Below are 20956 nucleotides of genomic sequence, written 5' to 3'. Positions count from 1 at the left end.
CTGCGCTGCCAGAACAAGCTTTCGTGGCTTAACTTAAATCCAGCAAGCAGAGTTTGCATCGCATGGTCGAAGTCATATGGCTGTATTTTTGACTTTGTGGCTAGCTATCAAACATATGATAGCTTGCGTGTTCATTTAATCCTGCACAGCTCTTCGGAACGTCTTGGCGAGTTCCGTGGCTCCTGTTATGTGTCTAAAATACTGTTAAAGTGGCAGGTTGCCTCAAATTCCTGCCGCGTATTGACAAATGGATGCTGAGCCGGCTCACCTCTGCTGATCTTTATTCCCGAATATACTACTAACCATGTCTGTTATTGAAATCCCAGAGGAACAATGGGCGCAAGTACTCGAAAAGCCCGGCGGCAGTATGTTTCTCCTTTTCTATCTCAAACTTGATATGCTAGATATTGATATCAGTTAACAGTGGTTGTTCATAAGAAAATTCCCCTGCATATGCCAGGCCCTGATGAGGTCTTGGTTAATGTGAAATATTCCGGTGTCTGTCATACCGACTTACACGCTATGATGGGCGATTGGCCCCTAAAGAGAAAGATGCCTCTAGTTGGTGGTCACGAAGGCGCTGGTGTCGTGGTCGCCAAGGGTGAGCTTGTCATGAACATAGAGATTGGTGACCACGTTGGGATCAAGTGGTTGAATGGCTCTTGTTTAAACTGCACTTTCTGCTTGCAAGGCGATGAGCAGCTCTGTCCTCAGGCTCTCCTCTCCGGCTATACCGTCGACGGCACTTTCCAGGAATATGCTGTTGCCAAGGCGGCACATGTCACCCGCATTCCTAGCGAGTGTAGCTTGGAAGACGTTTGCCCGATCCTTTGCGCAGGACTCACCGTCTACAAGGGGCTTAAAGAATCTGGTGTTCGTCCGGGGCAATACGTCGCTATAGTTGGTGCAGGTGGTGGCCTCGGCTGCTTCGCTCTACAGTACGCTAAGGCCATGGGTGTCCATAGCATCGCAATCGACGCAGGGAACGATAAATCCAAGGTTTGCAAAGATCTGGGCGCAGCAGCGTTTATCGACTTCCAAGTGTCCTCAGATATTGCCGCCGATGTTAGGGCCGCGGTCCCCGACGGGTTCGGGCCCCACGCTGTCCTTGTGCTCGCAACCCACGAGGCGCCATTTCAGCAGGCATACAAATATGTTCGATCACACGGCAGTGTTGTTTGTATTGGTATGCCGGGCTTTGCATATCTCAAAGCACCAATCTTCGCCACTGTCGTTCGCATGGTCAACATCAAAGGCAGTTATGTGGGGAACCGCCAGGACGCAGCTGAGGCTATTGAATTCTTCCGCCTTGGCCTGATTAAAGCGCCACACAAGCTTATTGGTCTAAGTCAGCTACAGGATGTCTATGATATGATGCTTAAGGGTGAGATTGTGGGTCGGTATGTCGTTGATACAAGCAAGTGATGTCGATTTCAAAGTTTTACCATGATAGTATAGCTAGTCAAGTTGAGAGAGATGTCATTGAATTATCATGCTGGCTGGCTACATATATTTAGCTGGAAGATTGTTTTACTTTATATAGTCCTGGTATGAATGTTACTGATTCTCATCCCTGCTAGAACCTGGCTGCCTCTAAGCCGTGGGCTGTCTCTAAGCCGTGGGCTGTCTTAGTAATGTTGCTGTATTCTGCGCGATTGAAGACAACTGGTCTGAATAAAATTATACATGGTGGACTGTGTTCATCCTTCAATTACCTTCTGGCTCGGGATCTGCGCTAGCCTGAGACTTAAGCTGGGGAACCGCCCCTTACCCTTTCTTTCCCCTTTATGCCCTTCCAATTTCCTTCCGATTTCCTTCTCGTTTTCTTTTCTTTTTCTTTGCTTCAATATAGTCGTTTAAGTCGCTCAGTCAGGGCGTAAGTATGGTTGGTGCAATTGTTATGGTAGCTCTCGGTGTATCTCTCTACTTATCCAGAATCGTGAAGTTATAGGGCAAAAAGATTCGACATTCACCGCAATCGTACCAACCAGCTTTTATAAACCTGCCCCCTTATAGGACTTACGGTGGACCAAATCCTAAGAGTTACTAACTTACCGCGCTCTGCGCGCTTATTATCTGCGACAATACCAGCTTTCATCGGACTACGAATGATTCGCTCAAAAAAAGTTAGGAAGCTGCTAGGCCCGAAAGTAGTTGCCAATCACGGTGATTTTTAAATAAGGCCAGGTAAATATAAAGGTGCGCAGAAAAGCTGTCCTAAATATGCTAATATATACGATAAGCTTGTGGATTAAATAAGTATGTGGATTAGTATACTGTGCAGCTAAAAATAACTTAACCTAGAGCATTCTGGCACTTAAATAAATTAGCTAAAAGTCTAAGAAAAATATATTTAAAAATAATATAGTTAATCCTATTTAATTACATTTTTAAAAGATTTTTATTTATTTTATTTTATATAGAAAACTATAGTTATATAGTGCGAAATCTATTTTTACTTAATATTATATGAAATAAAATAGCAAAAAAATCCTAAAAAATTATATTATAGTTATATCTTAATTTTTTTATATTTTTGTTTTAGCTATTTTAAGCTTAAATTAAGCTTTTTAAATGCTTTTTAAAGTATGCCTTTTAGGTAAAAAGTGGAACTAATCCACATACTTGTCTGATCCACAAGCTTATCGCGCACGTTATGCACTTTGCAAGATAGTTGATTTGTGATTCGGCAAAACTCAGCAGTAAGGTAACCTTGTAAGCAGTAGTTGGGTGTAAGGTTTACGATTGGTCCCCGCAACGGAGGCTCGATATACACCTAGTGCACCTAGTTGATCGCTACGGTAGAGATCAATGCCAAATCTTTTGCCCTGCGACGTAACTATATAGGTATGCGTGACAGTCAAGGCCGGATCCAATTTCTGTCTTGTATTATACTCTTACCCTTGTTCTTGCAGGAGGGGACTTAAGGAGCTGTCTCTGCGTACGCTTACGTCCCCATATGATGTTAGTTTTTAACGCCAGACTAGCCTGAAATGTCTTATTGGTTAATAACAGACAGGCTAATGACAGTTCGCTCTGTAGTTGTGATCCCATCCCAACCTTCACAGCCCAATATGGTCCCAGGCATACCTTCTTTACAAACATAAATCACGCCACAAGGTGTATCTGCTAGCAACGTGCCATGTGATGTTGGGTTAACAGTTTGTCACCTTCTCCGCCACCCCGCACTACCTTTAGTGGTCAGTTTTAGTGGTGGCTTTCTTTTCCCCAAACGCCCAATCTTGGATCAGGAAACTTTCAATGTGAGGTGATGGCGCAATCCGAATTGGACCATCAGATCATGCCTGCATTTCCGAACACCTTGCAAGAACTTCTTTTGCACTATCTGCACCGTCATACCACATCTCATACTTAAATGGGGCGCTATCGTAGCCATAATCTAATCCGGAAACCCCATTTCTTTATTATTTAACTTTGAGGGAGTTGGAGCTGGGTGTGCCGCAAGCCATGATCTGACTCGACAGCAGGCCAATCTCTTGATCTGACCCGTTAGCTGACGTATTCTCTGGTGGGCAGAGGGACATGGGCTGTATTTAATTACGATGAAGACCGTGGTCTAGTGGCGTAGATAAATCAACCTTAGCCGACTCGCCATTATATGTTCTCAAACCAGTTTGCAATGGCTTCATCTATAAGTGGACTACTTGCACTTGGTGCCGGCGGCATAGGCCTCGCCATTGCCCGTCGACTTGGGGCAGGACGCCTTGTTTTTCTTGCCGACAACTTGCTAAAAATCCCCTATTTTGCTGCATCTTCCCTCCGAAGTGATTGGCACGAAGTTGAAACACAAATTGTTGATGTGTTAAGTAATGACTCTGTTAAAAATCTCGTTAAGGTCGCTTCTGGGACGGCTAGGTTGAACACAGTAGTGAACCCCGATTTAGCGATCCAATCCTTGAGTTGGTTTAGCAGAATAAGTTATGCAGATGATAAGGCTTCTTGAGGGATCGTTTTGAACTATAATATCAGATTTGCTGAACGAATAATATTTAATACTGAACCGGAGGCTGTACTTGGCTTTTAATTATAGCATTTGATTACGTGTTCTGACATATAGGTAAGGGATTTAGATATTCATTTTTGCGAAATAATAGAGATAACAGAATATAATTAATTAGCTCTAAGTTTGCATAAGATTAATAGTTTTAGAGTTTCTTCCTAAAATATTTCAAAGACTCATCTTCGTTATGGAATTGAATCGGCCGGCAAGCTCCAGTGGACCCACAGTTTCCCAGTTTGCCTGGAAGGGTAAGGTAGCAGTTGTTATATACGGGGCTCATAGCTGCTACCAGAATAGAGTTCCTTGCTACAGGGTGTGAGGGAAGCGAATAACTTGGCAACCGCTGGATGGGTAAAATTATTTTCACGTTGCTAAGTCGATTATTATCGGAATTCTTGACCCAACCTTCTCATAATGTGGCTTTACTTCTGATCATAGCCGGACTTTAAGTTGTCAGGTTGACAAATGAGCATCTGGGAATTCTGCCTTCACATACGGAGAGTAACGCGCCCTATATCCTGTGGATCATGACTGCATAATGACATTGTAAAGCTGTTTTTTTCATCATTATTCGACACCGTATCGTCACGTTAGCATGATTTACGTTATTAGTTGTCAGCTGCTTAGTGCCTCCCTCCCCGGTGCGGAGATTTGAGATGGAAGTTATCTGCGCGGTCTATTTTAAGCGACCAGGACCATTAGATTTGCCTTACCAAAGTCTGGCCTATATCAGTGATCAACCACTGTCAGCAAATCGCGCAGGCACGCCTCCAAAGAAGTTGTCAGCTTCTACAATGAGTCGACACGTTCTAATAATCGGCGGCCACGGGAGGATTGCTCAGATCCTTACGCAGCAACTGCTAAGGAAGTCGTGGACCGTCACTAGCCTTATTCGAAGTCAGGACCAAGTCTCCCAGATCAACAGCCTGGCCGCTGCCAACAAGGGAAATTTGAACGTGCTGGTCCGTAATTTGGAACATGTCTACGATATTTCCCAAGCAAGATCGATCCTCAATGAAGTCAAACCAGATACCGTTGTTTGGTGCGCTGGAGCAGGGGGAGAGGCAAGACCTGACCGAGTAAGAAATGGGCCAAATCAATCAGAAATGACTACTGATAACCTCGCCAGACTTTTGCTATCGATCGAGATGCTGCCATTAAGTTCATTAAAGCTACAGTCCAAACGCCGACCATTAAACAATTACTTCTCGTCTCGTACATTAATTCTCGTCGAGAGCGACCCAGCTGGTGGGATGACGACGCCTGGGGATACGCGCAAGAGATGCAGCGTGGCGGTCTCTTGAGCTATTATCAAGCCAAACTAGCAGCAGATGAGATACTTCTTGAGGAGGCATCCAGCCGAGCCGACTTCTCGGGGATAAGTCTTCGGCTGGGCATACTGTCGGACGAACCTGCAGGACCGATTGAGCTTGGGAAAACTACAACGTCGAGGGGCAATGTTAGCCGGGCATCTGTAGCTGAAGTTATTGTGTTGCTGCTTGAGCATGAGGCGGTGCAGACATCCTGGCTGGATATGCTTGATGGCGCTGAGGATATTAAAACTGCCGTTGAGCGAGTAGTTAATGACCGAGAGAATGCGGCTGAGGAAGAAGGAAAATGAAAGCAGACCTCGACAGCTGCAACTTGATTGCTGAGTATGTGGGGGACACCCAGAGCTTGAGAGGTGTTTCAATCGTAAACTCAATTATCTGCGGGATAATGGCACCTTTGGTGGGCTGTGACGGCCAGCCTGTGCTGCGGCTTAGCAGTACATCATCGAAGCTGTTGTCATCCCCTTCTTCACCAACAAATAATATTCGGAGCTGCTTAGCAGGCCGAAGAATATGTTATAACGAGAAAAAGAATATTATTGGACTTGGGGCGTGCTTGCTAACCGTCTCTCGTGGTTCCGGAGTGTCTTCCCAGTACTTCATAGTAGTGCACGGGAGCGTCTTCAAAATCGACAAATTACTTTTGGAAGTTGCTGTAACATGTTGGCGGCGGTTGGCTGTTTCCGAGCGCAACGGTGCTACGAGAGGTGCAGAAAAGGAAGGCCGCCATTCGTTGAAACCTAGAATTGCGTTAGGTTGCCTCCCAGTCAGATCATCAAGTCGGCATGATTTTACGCTCTGTCGGTCGGTTTCTGACCAACCCGTGCCGATGTCTCGGGAAGTTGCTAAAGGAAAAGTCGTCCCCAGCCGCATGATCTGATGAACAAATAAATGAACAGTTGGCTGATTGGCGGCCGTTGCGCACTAAGAATTGATATTTACACCAGGTTGATTCCTAAACCAAGTACCTTCGCCACCACGTTGCCCCACTCCTCCCTTACCAGCCATATATATTGAGCTGGATGGTCTAGATTTTCATCTAGTGTAAGGTGGCATAGGAAATCGCGTTTAGTCACTGACAAATCATGGACTTGTTTCATAGCCGATAGCCTTGCACAGGTACTAAAATAAACGCACCGCAGCCAGCAACGAGGCCGTAATACTGCCACGTACTACGTACTTAGGTCGAGACCTAAATTTCTCGTTAAACACCACATAGGAAGTGGACCACCGTTGGTTCTGGCTTGTGGTTACACTGGGTCTCGACTCCGGTGCAACCTTTAGCCACCGTAATCCGTTGTCGTCAACACTCAGCTTGTCACGTACACCCTTGGCTATCCAGGTGAATCTCCACAACATTGAACAGCTAGTTATTTTCCTTTCTTCTGTTTAGCTGAAAAGAACACCAAAAAGAATACAGCCAGCCATTATAAGGCTCCAGGTTGGCTTAGTTTTAGATTTAACCAGGTATCATGTGGTAGTAGAACGGTCCGGTGAAATCATTATTAACTCATAATCATTCCCTGACCACTACATGCTTTCACCTGTTAATTTGAAAAGCTTGTCCTCCGACAACTGTGACGACACGCTTGGAACAACAAAGGCCAGCAGATCTACACCAAAATGGCACCCAAGCCCGAAGGTCTGTGTTACTATATCACCAACACATTTATCAAGGATGAAGACCTTACATACCAAGGCAAGACATTAAGCACCTGGTATGACGAAGCGCGACTACAAGCAATTCAGTCGGCGGCCGGCATCAGCAGACACCGCGAGCGGCCTAGAGGGTAAGATCTGACTCCCAGTACCAAGTGTGCAGGGTAAGCCGACGATAAGATGCCACAGCAAAGGTGCGACGTACTCGTTTTGCCAACAGCGATGGAGCTATGAAAGTTATGTCAAAGTTATTTAGATAGCTGGCTAAAGAATGGTTGTGGCGGAAGAGATACTTCAAACGTCCAGGGCAGGGAAGAAATCATGGTTATAGTGCAAAGCAAGGTGCCGAGGCGACGTGCAGGAGTAGCTTGTTTCAATACTGATTTTTGGTCAAACTTTCGTGCAAATCATGCGGCTGAGCCAGATGAATACGTAAATAAGACACTGCGGATTTGTGCAGAGGATGTTATTTAAACAGCACTAATTCTGAACTTATAGCGAGCCCATGGTCATTTTACCGGTATAACTTTAATGAGATCGGCTTTATGATGGGTATAACTGCAAGCGATGTGGTTGTCAGAGATTCAGAGAGGCGTAAAAGGTCAAAATCAGTGCAGCCTGGGAACTGGGAATGAATTACAGTCATTCAGGCAATTAATACAGGAAATTAGGCAATCCAGTCCCGTATTATTACTACAGGTCAATATCACCTCGCCACCTACTAAGCAATTAAGCCATTATTTTAATAGTTAGGTTTCCAAACAGGTAAACTAGTCCATACTAGGTTTATATTTGCAGATAATATAAGGCATAATGCTAAGCAGAGCGAAGTATTATATATCTTAATAGTAGATTTAATATATATTAAGCTTAATTAATATAAATACGTTTTATTAATAGCTAGCATGCTAAGATCTATAAATATACTAAATAAAACTATATTATATATTTATATAGGTATTTATTATAATATATTAACTTATACCTTTATAAGGCCTAAGATATATATAGGTTAGTCTTAGATTAAAGGTTTTATATATTAGTCTTATTATATATAGTTAGATCTAGAGGACTAAGAAAGCAGGTTTTTAGTCCTATTATAATTAGTGCGGTTTTAGTAGGAAATTATAAAGTATATATAACATAACTACAAGGGTTATAATATATTAAGTTTAATAGCTTTTTAATATTTTTTAAGCTTTATAGATAGTTATAAATAATACTTAATATATTAAATAATTTAATACTTATTTAAAAATTTACTATTACTTTATTATTTAAGAATACATTTAATATAAATATAAAGCTAGCTATATAAAAAGGTATAGCCTAGAGACTTTTAATATAATACCTAATAAATAAAGGTCTTTTTTTAGCTTTAAAAAATATACTTAAAGTAATTATTTCAGTATATTAGCAAAAGCTATTAATAATAAATTAAAGTTTTTCTTAAAATGTCTTAATTATAAGTATTAATATATTAATAACATAAGGATATTATAAGCTAACCCTTATAATATTTTTAGTATGCAAATATAAGCCTTATGTGCTAGCTAGCATTGTATCCCTGGTTAAATCTGCGCCTAAATACCATAACCCCGGCTCTTATATCCGTTAATAAGGTTTTCTGCACTTTACACACCCATAAGCCCCCCGCCCCACTCCCCCCCTTTTTCTTAACTTTACGACGTCAGATCATCACAACTAAACACTGTCATGTGAATGCCGCCTTTAAACAATCACGGCACTGGATAACTGTTTCTAAGCATGCTTTCTCTATATAAGGTAAGTACATTGCTAATAGAAATTATATGATTTTGTTTACTCTATATGCCATATTAACTTTATGTGCTTATCGTGTGCCTCGCCCATCAAGAATCATACACAAAAGTCTCGATTAACTTACTATCTACAATCTCTAATCCATCCCAACTAGATCTCGAAAAACACTTAGTAAACACCCTTTGCAAGGGAGTTATAGGGAGTACGAGCACTTGTAACCAAGTCGTATTGGACAGGCAACTCGATAATGTCGGAACAAAATCAGCCACTTCAACGGGAAGAGCCCAAAGCTCGACCTTACCAAGCTGCTTTCCCTAATGCTGCAACGCAGTACCTACGTTTAACAGCTGAATCCGGCCCTATTCTGGCTCCAAAAACCTCGCCGACCGGTACGGAAAGTGGTCTACCAATCCCTCCTTCCTTGGAAGACCCCTCCCGCCTCAACGATGAATCTCCCTCCGAGTTTCATGCTGGACAGTCGGGTCGACCTAAGAGCCTTCGCCCCTTCATCCTTTCCATCATGGCCTTCAAACATGGTCGAAAGTTCTCTAAGACTACATCTGTACATCGCAAACGGCGATTAAGTAGTGCTGCTGAGAAGGAAGGTCAGTTTGGTCCGGCCCTCACGGTAAGCTACCCTTGATTGTTGGGTCGGTCATTGTGCTAACCTGGACCCGCGCGCCAGAGGCTATACCTCGGCATATCAGCTGCTTTCTCAAATGACCAAACTGCACTCATTGCTTTAGCTATCAACGACGGTGTCTACCTCACCGACTTTTCCGTCAAGCATCTTGATCTCAGCGGCAGTCAAGCGATCGGTCGAGATGTCATTGCAGAATACGTCCTCCAGGAGGTTGAAGATTATGAGCATGAGAATTTTGCCAAGTTCATCGGAGCCGGCCTACCAGCTACGCTTGGGCGTGTAAGCAAAACGCTATGCTCTCGCTTGTGGCTAGATCTGGATATCGTTCCGATTGTAGTACTTGCTGAGCGAGAGGATGAGGGTGAAGAGAACAGGAAGGGCGAGAAGTACTTCTGGAATGTGAAACGTGTTGACGAACAGGCTGATTCAATGGTTCGAAAATGCGTCATGTGAGTAGACAACCTCGAAAATGGTGAACTTTACCACTAACCTCACCTTAGGTACTTCGGGCCTTCGCAAGCTCCCCTCCTACAAGTTGGCTTTCGCGGGTTTGTCCAGACTGATGTTGGATTTCGGGCCTCTTTAACGACTCTTCAGAACTACAAAGACACATGTGGCACCTCCACCTGGGAGACTATGATGACCTATGCAGAGAAGCTACGTCGCAACAAGACTCGTATCGCATTCTTCAGTTCTACTCCACAAGGTGGCGGCGTGGCTCTGATGCGTCATGCACTAGTCCGCTTTGCGCGTCGAATAGGGGTCGACCTATCTTGGTACGGTAAGCATTACTTGAAAGCGAAAGATGTGGTCCAATACATACCTTGTCGATTTATTGATAGTTACGATAGTTCCTAAACCACTCCCTGCTGCCCTCAGAATCACCAAGAATATCCACAATGTCCTGCAGGGAGTGAGTCCTCCCAGCCAGCGCATCACTGCTGAGGAAAAGAAGGCCGTTATCCACTGGATTACCGAAAATGCATATCGATACTGGCTCTCGGAGTCCGGCCCACTATGCCCAGTGGAGGAAGGCGGTGCTCATATCATAATTGTCTGTGTCCTTCTTGTTTCATGCTTGAGTGTTCAATTTCTTCCTCATTAACTCTCTGTAATCAATTTATTAGTAGAGCTCACATTGACTTTTGCACAATAGATCGATGACCCACAAATGCCAGGTTTAATTCCTCTCATTAAAAAGTTTACTCCGGATCGACCAGTGCTATATCGCTCTCACATCCAAATCAGGAGTGACCTAATTGCCAAAGACAGCTCGGCCCAGGCTGATATCTGGGAATTCCTGTGGAGCAACATACAACTGGCGGATATGTATATCAGCCACCCTATTCCTGCATTTGTTCCTCATACAGTCCCCAGAGCAAAAGTAGCTTATCTGCCAGCTACTACGGATTGGCTCGATGGTTTAAACAAGCCTTTAAGAGATTGGGATGTCGGATACTATGGAAACATCTATAATGCTAGTTGCCACGTACAAAAGATGTGAGTACATACAAAACTCTTCCTACCACATTGAGAAACAAGGCTGCTAATTTTAGCAAAGGACCGAACTGCACTGGCCGGCGCGCAAATACATCATTCAAATTGCCCGGTTCGATCCCTCAAAGGGTATTCCAACGGTGGTAGATTCATATGCCGAATTTCGCCGCCAATGCGAAGTGGCCGACATTGAGGATACTCCTCAGCTTGTCCTGTGCGGTAACCAATCTATTGATGATCCTGACTCTAGTATTATCTACGACCAGACACTAGATCAGATAATGTCGTTATGCCCGGAGCTCATGAAGGATATCAGTGTGATGCGTCTGGCACCAAATGATCAGTTACTTAACACACTGATTTCTAAAGCCCACGTTGTCCTCCAACTCTCAACTAGTGAAGGATTTGAGGTGAAGGTTTCAGAAGCATTGCATGCTGGACGGCCAGTCGTTGCAACGAAAGCAGGCGGTATTCCTCTTCAGGTCAAGGATTCGATCAACGGATTCCTTGTTGAGCCCGGCGATTGGAGGGCTGTTGCTTATCACCTCATGAATCTGTTCAGTAATGATGATTTATACGAAAGGATGAGTTATGCCGCAAGGACGGGCGTTTATGACGAAGTTGGCACAGTCAGTAATGCGTTGTGTTGGTTCTACCTAGCTTCCAAGTGGAGGGATCTTGGAACCGAAAAATACGGCAAGGTCGTTCTACAACCCAATGAGAGATGGGTTTACGATATGGCGAGAGAAGAGGCCAATTGTCCATACTCTGCTGATGAGGAACGACTACCACGTTGTTCCATCGAGGCTAAGAACACGGACTCACAAGGATCTAGTTCTCTTAGCTAGAACGTTATGAACTGAGTGTCGAAACTTTAAGGATATCTATAAATTGAACACGGTGGAACGTATTCATGGTTGATAGACCTATAGTTTTGATTGCAACCTTGACCAGGTGCCTAGAATGCTTTATATACTCAAGGTCAACACGTGATGCGACACGATGTATATACGTATATGGATACACAATGCGTCTACACTGTAGTGAAACCCATGTTAAGACAACCTTGATTATGATGTATATAGTGTAAGCATAGAGACAGTTAATAAAGATTGAATCGCAAAGAAATAATGGTTCTAGTTGTTGAAGTTGCTCTGACGTTTTCGCTTGAGGGGGGGCAAATAATGTCACCGATAAAGCTCGCCATCTACATAGTTCGCAGCATGATCAAGAGGCTTTTTCCGCTATGGTAGTAAATGATGATAAAAAGTCATAATCAGGGGCTCAGCCGCACCCCTACGACAATAATTCAACGCCTTGGGTCGCAACAATCTGTACAAGTACTATATGATTCAACATCTTGCCCTAGGTCGAAGGACACGCCATAGCCTTTCTGGCGTATTATTGATTGGTGGAGTATACTTACAGCTTGCTAATCCATCTGTAAGTTTAACAGACTTCCTTGTCGGAAGCGTAGAGGACTACAATGTGGCGATGGCTATGGTATTGACTGTCGGCGTTACTCCCTAAATTACAGCATGCAACAACACCAACCGTACACACAAAGGGAATAATCATAATGATCATGGGTGGTGCATGGCGGATAAGGTTTAGTTGATTGGCTGTGGTTAGGATTTTGTGTAACGTCATTATCATATGATAGTCACAGCACTATGGGAAACAAACTTTCATAATGCGCCAAGTATGAGGTTTTCCAGCAGAAAGCCATGGAAATTAACAGGCAATCATGCGGGTGTCATGCCATGATGAGTCAGAGTCGAAGAACATGTCTTGCAATATCTTACTGGTTTCCGGGAGCGGTGGGAGTAGAATGGATGGCCATTTGACTCTTGATTGAGGTTCACGCCTCTCTGAAAGTTTCTGGTCTTTGTATCGGCTCCGAGCTTGATATCCCTGAAGCTGGTCTGACTTGAGGCATGCAGATTTCCATCTTTTTCCAACACACACTACACCGAAACAAATCATGCAAAGCAGTGAATCTGAACGATAACGGCTTGAGAGGCATACAACACAGAGTGACTTCATTCGCGATGCTATCATCGGTCTTGCAGATGGACTGACAGTACCCTTCGCATTGACAGCTGGATTATCCTCGTGGGTTCATCTCATTCTGATGACCGTCAACGCTGATGAGTAAATAGAATTGGATCAAGCAATCTTGTCATTCTTGGTGGAGTGGCCGAACTGTTCGCCGGATCCATCAGTATGCGACTGGGGGCTTATCTAGCCACAATCACTGATCCCCATCACTTTGAAGTAGAGGAAGCACGCGAACAGCGCCAAGTTAATCAAACTCCAAACCTCGAAAGCGAATTCCTGGTGAATCTCTTCCAAAGATATGGTATCACCTACCAGGAAATATCACCAATTATCGAAAGTTTCAGGAGAAATCCACACTCTTGGGTCAAAGTGAGTTTGCTACCCCTCGCAAGGAAAGGCTAAGAGCATGTAGTTTATGATGGACTTTGAACTTAAACTTGAGCGTCCTAGCTGGTCGAGACCCTGGGTTTCTGCTCTCACAATGGCGCTATCTTACTTTATAGGTTCGCATATCTCAATAGGGTGAGCTTTTTCTTTTATGTTCGTGTTGACAAAATTCGTAGGGGGACTTATTCCCATGATCCCTTACTTTACTACGAAGCATGTCAACACTGCACTCTTTGCTTCAATCGGAGCTACATGTGTTATGTTATGCATATTTGGTTATGGGAAAGCTGCTATCACTGGGCTTAGCCGTCGTTCCGCCGTGTACGGGTCACTGGAAACACTTCTTATAGGAGCTATTGCTGCTGGCGCTAGTTATGGCATTGTGAAAGTCGCAAATGCCTATCTGGATTTTCGACAATAACGTAAATATACTGACATTAATAATTAAGGTACTGAATTCTTATTTATAGTATTATGCCATACTCTAAAGTACCTCTGGACATATTAATTAGAGCTCAATATCTGCTCTAAGACTTTGTTGATTGAGATCTGATATTAGGATATTATACAGATCTCGACGGAAATATAAAGCAAAATTACATATCTACCAGTCTTATTACCATGCTACGCATACAGTACGACCAGCCTCTCTTAACTTTACGAAACATTTTAAACTTCCTTATAATTCTACAACCACAACATCATAATCTGACAAAATCCCCGCAGCACTACTCCGAAGAATAAAAAGCACTCAGTCAGTCGAAGGGTCACATAAGACGTTCTTGGAGGCCTAGGGGCGGTTGTGAACAGGACTATCTTGTAGATTTTACTATAAAAGTTGCAGAGATCGTGTATTTTGAGAAATCAGGGAAACGAGGGGCCGAATCATGTCGTAGATATCCAAAATGAGCCTCCTAAAAAAGTGAGAATGATAAGACAAGATGCAATCAGTGAAAGCTCAAGCACGCCGCCGTATTTGCTGGCCTCGCGGTTCGGTTCAATCAATATGGATGCGGCGGGACTCATGTTTCTTGACCTTCGGGACAATGATACTCAGGATACCGTCTTGAAAGTTGGCACTAACACCATCTTGATCCACATGAGATGGGAAGGTGAAGGTGCGGGAGAACTCGCCGACGCTGCGCTCAGCAAGCCAATACTTCGTCTTTTCGTCATTTTTGTCGCCCTTTTCTGGCTGTTGGGGCTGCGATTTGTTGTGGTCGTCGCCATCGCCTTTAATAGCTCCATGCGCAGATGGGCCTTCGACAAAACCTGCAGGAGGGTTTCCTGAGGTATAGGTTCGCTCGGACTTTCCACGGATGACCAGTGTCTGCGGCTCAGTAAACTCGAGGTGCACCTCCTTCTTGTTCATACCAGGAAGTTCCCCATGCAGTTCGTAAGCCTGAGGCGTCTCGCAGATATCAAACCTGGGCTGCCAGTGGATCATTCCAGCGTTATGAGTATTCTGATTTCTTCGGGAGTATGTGTCGTAATCATCGAGAAGTCGGAAGATTGGGTGAAAGGGGGAATCAGAATTATAAAGACTGCGAGGGAAAAGAGCCATCGTGCGTACTTTGTTGGCAATTGAATGTGGAAAGATGCGTTTGTTGATAATTAAACCGCCTATTGTTTTGCGTGCTTGTTGAGAAACTAGTGATCTGCAGGGATACAGTGGGCGTGCAAAAGTTCCGACACATTCCGGATCCACCCCAACTACCTCGATCTCATACTGCCATTTCGGATTGCAATTGCATGGGCAATAATTCTTCAATTTAGATAATATATATATCAATCTGTAGAGACTTAAAAGGAGATTCCAGAAATATAGTTTAATACTTGGTATAATAGCCATTTGCGTTGTAACAGGCGTTCAACCGGTCGGGCATCGATTTTATCACGTTTTTGACCACTTCATCTTCGACCTCCGACCAAAGCTCCTCTGCAGCTTCAATCAGCCGGGCCAAAGCTGCTGCAGACTTTGGATAAGCAGCAATTTCAGGATATCTATCGCATATCCTCTTCTTCAGGACTTTCCATAGATTTTCAATGGGGTTGAGATCAGGGCTGTATGGCGGCCAGTCAGCAAGAAAGACTCCTGTTCTTCTTGCCCAGGGCAGCAGCCAATTCTGAACTTTCCGGCATTTATATGTACGGGCGTTGTCGTGCTGAAAAGTCTCTCCTTCCTCGACCAGTCCGGGAAGATAAGACTGTAAACAGGATAGAATAATCCTTCCTGTTACGCCTCCCCTCTCAGACTCAGGATCGCCGGCAAGAGGGACGATCCTAGACGGCTTATCATAGTGAATTGCACCAAAGAACATCTGAGAATGTCTGGCAGGCCGTCTACAGGGCTGCACCTTATCTTGATGGAGTCTCTCACCCTGTGGTGTTGTCAAAAGAAGCTTCTGAAATAGAAGGGGCTAGACTTACAGCAGAGTAAAATGACCACTTGGTATAGTCACCGTCTGTACGGTCGATAGAGACCTCATCAGAAAACCACCAGCTATACCAAAAAGACTCATCTTCATGACGATATTTTTCACAGAAAGCTTTTCTCAATTGAGCACTTTCTTCGCTGAGAAACGGGCGTCGAAGTGCAAGCTTGTGTTGTATCTTCTGATTGATAAGCCAGCGACGAATTGTGCTTCTTTTGCAGTTCAAACAGGTGCAATCAATTATTTCTTGGTATGAGATAAAAGCGTTTCTTCCAATGAGTATTTTGATATGATTTTTATCTATATCTGATAGTCGTGATGGCCTTCCAGAGCGAGGTAAATCTTTTGCTGATTGTTGGTGACGGTACCGTCGAATGACTCCATAGATCGCGTGCCGACTTAGCCCCTCACTGTCTGCGATATCCTGCACGCGAACACCTGATTCGTACATCGTCACAAACCTCGTTCTTTTGCAAGGAGAATGATGTGTTTTTTGCCGTATTCGAGGCATCTTTTCCTATAGAAATAACGCGATGAAGTTGTGGTGTTGATGTTGATGTTTAATTGAAAGCGGGGTCCGGACCTCGGATGTGTCGGAACTTTTGCACGGGACTGTACATGGGAAGTCTTTTATAGCTTGTCGTTCTGAAAGTCAGCCGCTGGGGTATATATAGCATTAAAGAAGGCAGAGTCTTTACATCCGGCTGGAAAGGACGCTCCGTGGCTCTACAGAAAGGATTTGCTCATTGTCAATGTGTTGTAAGCTCAACATGATCCGGCATGATCTGATGCAATGATTGAAGTGAAGGGTGCCTCTAAATGCAGCGCCAGTAATACCCATGTGGGAACAGTAGTGTTGTGTAAGTGATCTGATTTCTAGACAGAGTTTTTGGCATTGCAACAATGACGTGTTTCCTTATCAACTTTACAATTTATGATCTGATCCAAGACGACTCGGTTGACACCTAGAGACAGTGTCTCCTGACCGCGGTCTTACCCCGCAATTGCCATCACGCCATTACAGGCCTTAGACCCAGTGGTGTAAACCTTCCCTCATGGCTAGCAGTGAGCCGTGCTGACTGAGGATATCTAAAGGGTATCAGGTGATTGCTCTTGGCGAACTAGTGACATAATCCAGTCAAGCAAGACCAACAGCTAGGTGAGAGGATAGCTGTCTGATCCACTACTATTTCGTCATACCTATTCTTGAATGGTTCTCGCTAAGCATCGAGGCCATGCCGTTTTGCCAGCTTAGTGCACCTGACTCTGGATATATTGTCCCGTTTCATACAAATCAACCCTGCCCATCGTGAACACGAAAGAGGACCAAACCACCTCGGTCACAGACATGCTTATGTACTATTCATATAAAACATGCCTTTAGGTCTGGAAAGCTGTCCAGAACCCATTGTCGAATGCATTGTTCAGCTGCTAGACCTGGACGATATTCGCAATCTTCGCATTACCTGCAAATCACTTGCCTTGAAATCCTCACAGTATCATTTCAGGACCTTTTTTCGTTCGAAGCATGTCAATGTCACGGTTGATGCTCTACGGACATTCGCTGAGGGTATTGAAGCTGGGGGTCTTCGATGTCTAATCCAGTACCTATATCTTGTTGGTATCGATAAGGAATGCGAAGGCCGGAAACCAGGGAGGCAAAGTGATTGGCAAAAAGAAGAAACGCAAAGGACGCAAGAAGTCAATCTACTTAGTCAAGCATTCAACGGGCTGGCAAAATACAGCAAGAACGGAAGTCTTCGGTTGCTTACGCTACGAGTAGCCATTGTCCGTAACGGCGAAGAAACGACCTTACCTGCCGAATCAGGGCCTTTAGTCCCCTTGCAGAAGAGTGTGTGGCTATGCACAATGCGCACGTTTGACACGATTGTATCTGCATTAGCCGCGAGCAACTTGCGCATTGACGGCCTCAACATCTTCAGCGAACTGGATATACAGCCTACTAGCCTGGCCTACGATCAAATCAATACAATCGACTGGAATGACTCTGCTTTTGCCAAGTCTTTGGCAACTCTAAGGTCATTATCAATAAGCCTCTCCACTCGGGTTTCCGAGTTTCGCAGAGCTCTACAAGAGAACAAAGAGGACGTGGGGCGATCCTCCATGAAGGATGTGGCTGAGGTACAAGCAGAAGCTGGAGATGAAAATGACTTTGTCGGCCTTTCAAGACTTCTTCGGCTATGCAACCAACTTGAAAACTTGGAAGTAGATTATCTTCGGATCCCAAAGGGTTATTCGGCCCCAGTCGGTCATTTCTACTACGAAACCATTCTACAGCGCATGGTCGAACTTGATACGCTGCCCATCCTAAAGCGTTGTAAATTTTCTGGGATTTCTGCCAAAGAGACGGATCTGCTTGGATTTATTCAGCGGACACGAGTCCGTGAGCTATCACTCGAGAAGTCTATACTATGTAAAGGAACATTTCGGTCAATCTTCGATTACTGTACCAGCAGGGCGGCAAGTATGACGAAGCTACAATTTGATACTTTATATGAGATTTCATATGAGAGGCCTCGTCGCGAAAAGATGATTTTCTTTGCCGGTGGCGGAAAGTCTCGAATTGGTTTTCCTTCCGCATCCGCTACTGAATGGCTGGACCAAGAAGGGGAGAGTGTTAGGACTTCTATCACTTATTATACCTCACCCCGAACGCCGATCGACAATCCTTGGAACCCAGAATGGAGGAGGTTCAGGCGCGCTGAAGATGGGCGCATGGTTGTATAGGATCGACTTTTGTTCGGTTGTTCTTTTCCGTGATCGAAGTCTTAGGTTGAAGGTATGTTGCACCGCACAGCTCATTGAAGCTGTCATTGTTCTAACCATGTCAAATAAATAGCCCCTGTCAGTCATTGTGAATAATTGCGAGTACACTCCCTCACAGCCTAAGCAAAGAATCTAACTTTAAAATGTACTATTCCCACCTGGCATGCTCGTATACATATACAATACAGGGTTAAAAACCCTGTTGCCCAGGAATCTATTATATGAATTCGACAACGCACCGGTGACATACCTAGAATTCATGCATGGAGCCCTTTCCCAAATATTCACGCTTACCGTAACACTTTGACTTGTTCTAAGGTGCTAATCAAGACTCTGAATCTCAATTTCATTGTAAAACCGATTAAAGATCGTGCAACCGACCCAGGTATAGGTATGCTACCTAAAGCTTAGCCGCGTCCATGACAAACCTTATCTGCGTAGTCTTATGATCGGATTAGATGAGGGCGGTATGAAAGGAAGCAAGTCTTATTATGGGAACTTATGTATACTGTCAAGCAAGTCCTTAGCTATTGTGTTTTCAGGTAGGTTCCTAGCTAGCGCTCACAGGAGGTTGGGGCAAAATCCACGAATTAGCCTATTAATAGTTCATACTGCTAATCTAGACCCAGACTTATATCCCAGGGACTAACAAAGGCTAGACATATCGATCGTAAAATATGCCAATGGCTTTTCTTTAATGTCAGCAGTGGATGTTTTGTGTGTCCGCGCCATTCATGGCCCGAATGTGTGGTTTTGTTTTGGTTGAGCATATTTTGATCTTTTCGTATAGGGTAACATATGTCATTGATATATTTTTGGTTCGGAAAGCAACTGGGGGTGTGTGATCATTTCCTAGAACAAATGTTTACACAAACAAAGTCTAATTTGCATGTTTAATTTCCCACAGACATCTCACCGGGGAAATCCGTTCTAGGATTTAGTCCAACATGACTTGCCAGTTATACCCGCGTGGTATAGGGACCTAATCGCCCCTTTAATAGACCCTCTAGATTACCCCGCGTAAAGACAAGGATAGGTCCAGGATCGTCATCTCTTGGCCCAGTCCCAAAGCTAACTTCTTCTGACAGCTCGATTGTTGAGTAATCTGACACATCAGGCAGCCCCACCCATGGAGCAGGTCGATATGCCGGAGCCTAATTACAGTATTTTACTTCCATTTTAATTTAATTATAATTTATCCCCACGGACTATATTACGCTAAGTAATAAAAATCAGCTGTCAAAGTCATTATTACTATATGCAGCTTCTTTATATCTTTTACTTAACTAATTGATTCCCTTTTTGTTTTTGCATCTTATCTTGCAGGCGTCGTCATCATCTCCGTCGATAAGCAAACAAGCAAGCATAGACCCTTAATTTGCCCTCACCCATGGACGCTTCCTTGGTCGTAGCAAACAATCCGAGCATGACGACTCGCCTCGAGTGCATAATTATCTCCTCGACTGTATTAAGGCTCCATTAGGTATAGCGCCCCACTAACCCTACGAACCTCGACTCTACGTAAGGAAACTTATATACGTATAGAATTTAGCAAGTAAATAAAAGTAACAAGGTGTTCTATCCTGTAGCTTGAAGATCGCAAGGACTTTAGTCACAGGCTAATATGGGTGGAAGATGATGTACCTATTAACCTTCGAAAATTCATTGGTTAGTTATCCCTGTAGTGACCCCACTGGAGCCTTAACACAATCGAAGGGATATATACATTACTTTTTTCCGCTTTTTTCAGCAGAAACTCGCCTTAGCCGATTAAAATCCTCGAAATAACATTCGTCAAAAAGTATAAGACTAGTTTAGCCCAAACTAGCAGCGGCTTCGCGAGTAGGTGTCTGTTACTCTTGGCGCTATCTCTTTGAGCGGCACAAGGCATCAAAAGGTCACTCGCCCCACTTTACTTACTAACCACACTAGTACCTGCGGGGTACGTGAAGTTCTCGTCAGACAACTGCTTAATTTTTCACCACCAAATTCATCAAAAACCTCACACAAATAGCCCCTAGCCTATCGTAATTAAAACGATAAGCTCTTCAAAGATACAAGATAGCTTAGATGATCACAGCTTTGATACCCTGCCTTTGAGAGCAGCTGATGACCCCACCGGCGTGCCTAATTTTCCGCCCGAAGAGGGCCGCGGTGATGATTTTCAACCTTTCAAGCTAGAATATCGTGATTTCAAGATCAACCCTCTGCCCAAGGAACCACTTGAATTATTCCAGCTTTTTATACCTATTTCCCTTATACAGTCATAGGTCGACTACACCAACAGCTAGGTCACTTACTTACTTAAAAATGCCATTATTAATAACTGGAATACCCCCCTTTCCGAACACTT

At 44.0% G+C, this 20956-nt stretch overlaps 6 protein-coding genes across 6 annotated transcripts; 5 read left to right on the top strand and 1 right to left on the bottom strand.

The window, feature by feature from the left end:
* Positions 1 to 304: 304 nt before the first annotated feature.
* Positions 305 to 1580, top strand: BKA55DRAFT_523548 (chaperonin 10-like protein; the record flags this gene model as incomplete). The annotated part of the gene is made up of 3 exons (XM_046188647.1): positions 305 to 365; positions 425 to 1400; positions 1544 to 1580. 3 exons carry the CDS (start codon positions 305 to 307, stop codon positions 1578 to 1580), a joined length of 1074 nt encoding a protein of 357 aa, XP_046043873.1.
* Positions 1581 to 4815: 3235 nt separating this feature from the next.
* Positions 4816 to 5642, top strand: BKA55DRAFT_523930 (uncharacterized protein; the record flags this gene model as incomplete). The annotated part of the gene is made up of 2 exons (XM_046188679.1): positions 4816 to 5100; positions 5151 to 5642. The coding sequence occupies 2 exons, from the start codon at positions 4816 to 4818 to the stop codon at positions 5640 to 5642; spliced, it is 777 nt and encodes a 258-aa protein (XP_046043872.1).
* Positions 5643 to 9040: 3398 nt separating this feature from the next.
* BKA55DRAFT_580832 (uncharacterized protein) lies at positions 9041 to 11793 on the top strand (the record flags this gene model as incomplete). Its single annotated transcript, XM_046193986.1, has 6 exons — positions 9041 to 9421; positions 9479 to 9885; positions 9937 to 10217; positions 10288 to 10490; positions 10593 to 10936; positions 10998 to 11793. 6 exons carry the CDS (start codon positions 9041 to 9043, stop codon positions 11779 to 11781), a joined length of 2400 nt encoding a protein of 799 aa, XP_046043871.1. The 3' UTR covers positions 11782 to 11793.
* Positions 11794 to 12944: 1151 nt separating this feature from the next.
* Positions 12945 to 13802, top strand: BKA55DRAFT_523915 (Ccc1 family; the record flags this gene model as incomplete). Its single annotated transcript, XM_046188675.1, has 4 exons — positions 12945 to 13048; positions 13096 to 13363; positions 13407 to 13497; positions 13558 to 13802. Coding segments are annotated over 4 exons (708 nt in total), but the record flags the coding sequence as incomplete, so codon positions are not given.
* Positions 13803 to 14378: 576 nt separating this feature from the next.
* Positions 14379 to 15033, bottom strand: BKA55DRAFT_710537 (HSP20-like chaperone; the record flags this gene model as incomplete). The annotated part of the gene is made up of 1 exon (XM_046200785.1): positions 14379 to 15033. The coding sequence occupies exon 1, from the start codon at positions 14943 to 14945 to the stop codon at positions 14379 to 14381; it is 567 nt and encodes a 188-aa protein (XP_046043869.1). The 5' UTR covers positions 14946 to 15033.
* A 1956-nt stretch (positions 15034 to 16989) lies between these two features.
* BKA55DRAFT_580829 (uncharacterized protein) lies at positions 16990 to 18891 on the top strand. Its single transcript, XM_046193985.1, has one exon. The coding sequence runs from the start codon at positions 17191 to 17193 to the stop codon at positions 18562 to 18564; it is 1374 nt and encodes a 457-aa protein (XP_046043868.1). The 5' UTR covers positions 16990 to 17190; the 3' UTR covers positions 18565 to 18891.
* Positions 18892 to 20956: the final 2065 nt, after the last annotated feature.

Source organism: Fusarium redolens (assembly GCF_020744475.1).
Source record: "Fusarium redolens strain MPI-CAGE-AT-0023 chromosome Unknown BKA55scaffold_19, whole genome shotgun sequence".
Lineage (NCBI taxonomy): Eukaryota > Fungi > Ascomycota > Sordariomycetes > Hypocreales > Nectriaceae > Fusarium > Fusarium redolens.
Note: the sequence above shows the minus strand (reverse complement) of the source record. Positions and strands in the feature narration are given on the sequence as shown.

Bases quoted from the DNA above. Each gene is read 5' to 3' on its own strand.
- BKA55DRAFT_580829 (XM_046193985.1), top strand. From the start codon at position 17,191: ATGCCTTTAGGTCTGGAAAGCTGTCCAGAACCCATTGTCGAATGCATT.